We start from the raw sequence: 7,109 nt of genomic DNA on the forward strand, positions 1-7,109 counted from the left end.
CCCTCACAGAGAATAAAGTTACTGAGAGCTTTGGGTTTGAGTAACATAGCAACGATGGAAAACACCTTCTATTTCTGTAGGATGCACCTACACTACACTACAGGATTATGACAGCATGGCTACAGAGCCATAGGCCTGATCTACACCAGAGGGGGAAGGGGGGACACGTAAAATACTCTATTCCCGTAGCTGAAATCGACGTATCTTATTTTGATTTACCCCCCGTCCTAATGGCGTGAGATCAACGGCCACAGCTCCCCCATTGACTTTGCTTCTGCTACTTGCCCTGGTAGAGTTCCAGAATCAATGGGAGCGTGTTCAGGAATCGATATATCACCTCTAGATGAGACACGATATATCGATCCCCGATAGATAGATCGCTACCCACCGATCCGGCAGGTAGTCTGGTCATACCCATAGCTACGGTGTTGTGATCCCCACAGTGTAGACGTAATCTAAGTGTTATTTTGATGGGCCATTGCATTTCAAATTAACAATTTTTCACAAAATAAATACATCCTCCATTTTCATAGATCTTTTCTTTGGGAGGGAGAGGAGTTGTATAAAGAACCAAAATGACTAAAATTGAAAACATAGTTTTGTTACGCCAAGATTTTATTGTATTTTATTTGATAGGGGAAGCAATACAAACAAGAAAGAAAGAAAGAAAGAAAGAAAATCTGATGTTCTGGCAGGCTTTCCGTTACAGCAAACCATCACTGTTGTGTCATAGTGAGATGAGATAATCTTGAATATTGAAAGTCTTTTTCCTGAGTGTCTGGCTGGAGAGTCTTGCCCGCATGCTCGGGGTTCAGCTGATCGCCATATTTGGGGTCGAAAAGGAACTTTCTTCCAGGGTAGATTGGCAGTGGCCCTGGAGGTTTTTCGCCTTTCTCCGTAGCATGGGGCAGGGGTCACTTGCTGGAGGATTAGCTGCTACTTGAAGTCTTTAAATCAGGATTTGGGGACTTCAAAAGCTGAGTCAAGGGAGAGAATTATTTCAGGAGTGGGAGGGTCAGCTTTTGTGGCCTGCATTTTGCGGGAGGTCAAACTAGATGATCATAATGGTCCCTTCTGATCTTAAGTTCTATGATTCTATGATATCAAGCTCTTTGGATCATTATGATTTTTTTTCTGATTGAGAAATTAACATTTTGGAAAACTTTTCATGTTTAACATGTTTCTCCTTCCATCCGTCCATTCCAGGTTTGAATGGTTTCTTTTAAAAAAAATGTTTTACAAATAAAATATTCTAAGCCTAAATCTAATCTTAGTTTCATGGGAGCAGGTGATCAGATGCCACTGAGAGACTAGGAGAAAAGAAAAAGATGAAATCAGCAGTATTTCCACCAATCTAATCAAAATAGTCTGGTGTAAACACAGCATAGACACACTCTGGCTCAAATCCCCAGCTGGGGTAAATCAGAGAAGCTCCATTGAAATAAATGGGCCAGATCTGCAGGTGGTGTGAAATGACATTGCTCCACTGAAGAGTCACACCCACGGAGAATCAGCCTCACTTTGCCATTAGTAAAGTCTCTTTGGCATGACTTGTCATTTCATTCTGACTCTGAAAGTCATCCCAATCACCTCACCCAGGCTTAAGAACACAACTCATCTGGTTCCCTTTGTGGGTGCCTCTCTGAGACCCAGAATCATCCAGCCTCCTTTGCATCAACCACATCAACTAATTAGACATGAGAATTAGAATTTTATATTGCCTCAACTGGGCGCCTAAGGGACTTAATTACAAAGTGCCCATTCCTGTACTCCTAAATCAAGCAAAACTCCTCTGCACATGAATGGAGAACCAAATTTTTCCCTAGTGTTTTTCATCCGTAGGCCTTCATGCAATTTAAGTAGAGAGATAGGTAACATGATCTCCAGTGAAACTGGGCCAAAATAACTAACTCAATATCACCCAGGGAGCGGGTGAATTACATGGGAACAGATCTTATCACCAGAGAAAAGTCTCCCAGTCTCTATTTTTGTATTTCTGATCTCTACTCTGAATAAGCAAAAATCACTTCACTCTGAGATGGATGCTGAGGACCCTGAACATTAATAAATAAATAAATTAAATGAAGCCCTGTCAGAAAGCCCAGAATTTCCAAGATTGGACCTTGGTAAAAAGTCAAGTGTGTGTAGTGGGCAGCAGAGTCCTAACTTGAAGTAAACAACAACAGTGAGCACATGCAGCAAAGGGAGTGGTGACAAAGAGGTCAGTCAGTTAAGGCCTTAGCCCATCAGAACCCACTCAGACCCATGACAACTTGCTTTAAGGGTCAGAGCTGTCAATCAGAATTCTGAGGTAATGGTGAAGACTGAGCATGTGCATCTGAGGTAACTGTCGCCAAGAATAGGAAGCTATATAAGACAGAGCTACAATGTAGCATAAAAAGCCTGCTGCCAGCAGCATTTTTGAGACTCCGAAGGCTGTATCTGAGAAGGCGAGACCCATGCCGGAGGAGCCAAAGACCCAGCAAGAAAAGACACGGACAAACTGCTGCAGAAAGGAGAAAGCTGGAGTGAATTTTTTAAGGAAAGCAGCAATGGCTATATAGAATATGCTTGATATTCCTTAATTACTGTTTCGGATAAGTATAGTTGAATATAGTTTTTATATTATTTATTATGTATTGCTTGAGATGTGTGTGCGTGTTTTACTTGTATTTTATCTATGTAAACTTTAAAAGCAACTTGAGATGTGCTGTTAGCAATTTGTTGCAAACTGGCCACTTGCAACAAATTGCTTTGCTTAGTATCATTTGAAGTATTTGCTATTGTAGTTCAAGTGCTCTTTTAACTTGCAGTAAGAGGTCTGTGTCATCAGGGATTTATTGTGTATTATTTAAGATTTTTTTGAAAAACTGTATTAGGTATTATTAGCTATCTTAGTAAAAAATACTTTGTTTTGGAAGGATTACTGCCTGTGTCAATTACCTTATTGGCATCCCTGTCCTTTGAGTGATTCCTTAGCAACCAGGTCTCATTGCCAGGTCTTGTCCATTGCAGTGTGCTACTTTCCCCTTCCAAAGACTTACTCTCAGTATCTGTGGGAGATTCTGGGGCCAGAACCACCTGCAAATACTCAGTGTTGGACTTAGGCACCTAAAGTAGTAGTTAGGTGCCTAAATTTGTTTGTGGATCTCGCCACCAGTAAGATTTAAAAATCCCATCAGGGCATCTTGGAGCCTGGTCCACAGACTCGGACTAGCAGGCCTCATGTTATCATGCTAAGAATAGCTGTGAAGACACGGTGTCAAGGGCTGGCACTTGGGCCCCGAAACCTAATGTCACAACACTATCTACAAAGCAATTTTTAGTGTGCTAGCATGCACCCCACTGCCATAAGTCAGTGGACCTAGATGGATGCCTACCAAAACCTAGACTGATATATAGATACACACAAAGAGAGATAGGCAGCTAATTACCATTGACTTTCCATGGCAGATGGATGCTCAGCCTTTTCAGATGATTGTTTTGTCAGTTACTAATGGGGAAGTGTGTATGCCACTATACAATGCTCTTACAACTAGCATTTTCTGACTGGTTTTGAAATTGTAAGCACAGTCCATAGACCAAAGGGAGTATGAAGACAAATTCCACTCTCAGTCCCAGAGGACTTTCTAGTCATAATCAATGGAAGCTCTGCTGGACCTGAGTTATGAAGGGAGGTAGCAGGGCTCCCAAGGCAGTGTTTGTTCTCCAATTCTAACTTAGAGATAACAAACACATTCTGCTTGGTGACGTCGTTACGGGGAAGTGCTGTCTTCTCTCTTTTGGTCATGAGATCCCCAGCATCTAGAAGCAATTTTAAAAGCTCCTCCTCAGTGCTTAATTACTCAGATGCAGAAGCAGACATAGAGGAAGAGAGACATTCTTTCTTGAAGAGGTAGGAGTGGATAGAATTGGTTCCATTTTATACTTACTAAGGGACTGATGGGGCAAAGGAGGCTGTGTGATTAGTTCTGTGGTCTGTGTTACACAGTGCGTTAGACTAAATGATCTCAATGGTGCCTTCTGGGTTGAAATTCTGTGGGTGAAATCATGTATCAATTGAAATCTATGGCAAAACTCACAGAGTTTTATGAACAATTCTGCTTTCAAGTGTTTGCTCATCCAATGGCTCAACAGTCCCGAAAGAATTAAGAAGACCCTCATTTTCCAAAATTAGCACTGGCCTACCTCTTCTTCCACTGAAGGGAATTGTAAAACTCCTGTGGTCTTCAGTGGGAGCAGAGATAAACCAGTGGCTAGTTCTTTCAAAACTCAGACCATACAAGTCTGCTAGAGAGTGACAGGTAATGGAGGTGCTACAGGCACTTCTGTTTATTGATTTTTCTTCAGAATTCAGTCCAGGTGAGAGAGAATGAATGGTTCAGTGAAGGCAGTGGAGATCCCCAAAAGTGATTGGTTTGGTCACCTGTGAAATGTGTTTTGAGAGTCAAATTCTGAAAATCCAACCAAGCAAAATCAACATTGTTATCCCCTGCTTGACAGGTAGCCTGAGGGTGGCATGGACTGGGGAGTAGGGATCTCTCTGATCAATAGAATTGTTCCAGCGAGATCCAGAAAGAAAGATTTTGATTTGTCTGAGCAGAGAGTACTGCCTGTCGTTGGCCCATACGAGGGGAGTCTAACAAAGGCTGCCAATGCAACTGTTCTAAAATGAACAAAAGAAGGAGAAAAATCCTGGGGTCCTCTCTCATTTATAGTCTGAGCTGACTCCAATTCAAATCAGGAATATGTAAAACCTGATGAGCTGCCTCAAGGATCACAGTAAGGCAAACTGGGGTATCTGTTCAGATTTCATACACTGAGGAAAAAATCACCTACACTTTGAAAAGAGTAAGGATTGAGTAAAACCTTAGTAAAATCCTCTGAATTATGCTCATGGAAAAGGGAAGTGAGCTCCCAATAGAAGCAGCATTGGTCATTAAGACATGCCATTAGTCTGGATGTGGCCCTCACAAAGAGATCTGTATCAATGCTCTATTGCAGCTCTATTTGAGAGAAAGCAAAGGAGAAAAACTCAGGTTTAATCGTGTTTTATTCCACAGTTCTTCTAAATATATGTTCACTTTGCTCTCTGTCTCTCTCTCTCTGTCTCTCTCTATCACACACACACACACACTCGCATGCATATATACGTACATATGCAGGTAAACAGACAGCCAGTTATTAATTTGCAGATTGGAGCTCCAGTTTAAACCAGATTTCAAGCTCCCACAATGGGTTCTTCAGTTCTTAGGTTCCACTGAAGGTCCATCTCTAGTCATTTTAATTAATTTATTACATGATAAGAATATTGAACTAGAGATGGTTGGAAAATAGAATTTCTATCTTCTGGGAAATATGGACATTTTAAAATTTGTTTCCGTCCTGAACTTGAATATTTTGAAATTTTCATGAAATGGATATTGTGAAAAAAAAATCCAGATACATCAAAGTGACATTATTGAAATAAACTTTTCAATAATTCCAAACAATTGCAATTATAATATGATATAAAACAGAGTACAGAATACTAAATATTGTTTTGTGTATAATATATAAATCTAATATTGTTTTTAAATGTTATTATAGTATTTAAAAGTTAATACTTTGAACCCAATATCACATAAAAGTGAAAATAAAATGAAATAAGAGTGTCGGAACAAAATGATATGGGAAAGTCTATAAACAAAATAATGCATTTTGATTTAACTCATTGCAAATTATTTCTGTTGAATGTTTGGTCAAAATTGGCCCATTCTTGCAACATATTTTGATTTCAGCATGTTGCAAAAAAAAGAATAGTTCCATCATTCCCCCTCCCCGCAACTACGTCTTTATCTAATATCAGCAATTGCTTCTCTTTGTTTGCAGGTTCCAAGGTCTCTGCAGAAGATTATTGAGGACATGAGGAAGGACAACCAGACATGTGTGACTGAGATAGAGTTGGTGGGATTCTCCGATTTCCAAACATTGCAAGTCCTACCCTTTGTGCTGGTGTTCACCTTCTATGTGATGGCCCTGATAGGGAACACTCTGATTGTTATCATCACGATCACAGACTCTGCCCTTCAGACCCCCATGTATTTCTTCCTCAGGAATTTATCCTTCCTGGAGATCTGCTACACATCAGTCACCCTGCCCAAGATGCTGGTCAACCTGATCTCGGAGACCCAGACTATCTCCTTTGCAGGCTGTGGTATTCAGATGTGTTTCTTCGTTCTCTTTGGTATCACCGAGTGCTGCCTCCTCTCCGTCATGGCGTATGACCGGTACGTGGCCATATGCCACCCCCTGCAATACACCCTCAGCATGAACCAGATGGTTTGTGTTTGGATGGCAGCCGGTTCCTGGATCATTGGTATCCTGGTAGGTTTTGGACACACCATTTCCATATTTACACTGCCTTTCTGTGGGTCTAATAGAATCAGGCATTTCTTCTGTGACGTTTTCCCTGTGCTGAGACTGGTCTCCACAGACACCCACAAGAATGAAGCTGCGGTTACTACCACCACAGTTCTCTTTATCCTGGCACCATTTTTGCTTATCCTCTTGTCATACGGCCTCATCATCTCCACCATCCTGAAGATGCCCTCAGCTGAAGGCAGACATAAAGCCTTCTCCACCTGCTCCTCACACCTCATTGTGGTTTCTCTCTTCTATGGGACTGGAACTTTTATTTATATGCAGCCCAGTTCAGAACAGTCCCAGGGCAGTAATAGGTTCCTTTCCCTGGTATACACGGTGCTGACTCCAACATTTAACCCCATTATTTACAGCCTGAGGAACAAGGAGATAAGATGTGCTCTCAGGAAGACAACAGGCAGGAAAATGTTCCCTCAGGTAACATCTATGGGATGATGTTGTTGTGTGTTGTGCTTGGGCGACTCTGGGGTGGGGAAATTGTACATCTCCCTTCTGACTTGAAATGCAATATATTCTTGTCTGAAATGCCTTAAATGTTCTCCTCTCAGCTAGGGACAAATCATGAGTAACTCCAGTGAAGGATTAATTCTGCTTACACTCACAGTTGTGTAAATGTATTAAACACTGGTGAGACCATTACTGGAATTCTGTTCCCAGTCCTGGTGTCCCTACATTAAATTTATATT

General features: G+C 41.3%; 1 protein-coding gene across 1 annotated transcript; it reads left to right on the forward strand.

Annotated features, from left to right (window-relative positions):
* Positions 1–5,904: 5,904 nt before the first annotated feature.
* Positions 5,905–6,858, forward strand: LOC120379933 (olfactory receptor 10A7-like). The gene has a single exon (XM_039497446.1). The coding sequence runs from the start codon at positions 5,905–5,907 to the stop codon at positions 6,856–6,858; it is 954 nt and encodes a 317-aa protein (XP_039353380.1).
* The last annotated feature ends 251 nt before the right edge of the window (positions 6,859–7,109 follow it).

Source organism: Mauremys reevesii, linkage group 13 (genome assembly GCF_016161935.1).
Source record: "Mauremys reevesii isolate NIE-2019 linkage group 13, ASM1616193v1, whole genome shotgun sequence".
NCBI classification, from domain to species: Eukaryota; Metazoa; Chordata; order Testudines; family Geoemydidae; genus Mauremys; species Mauremys reevesii.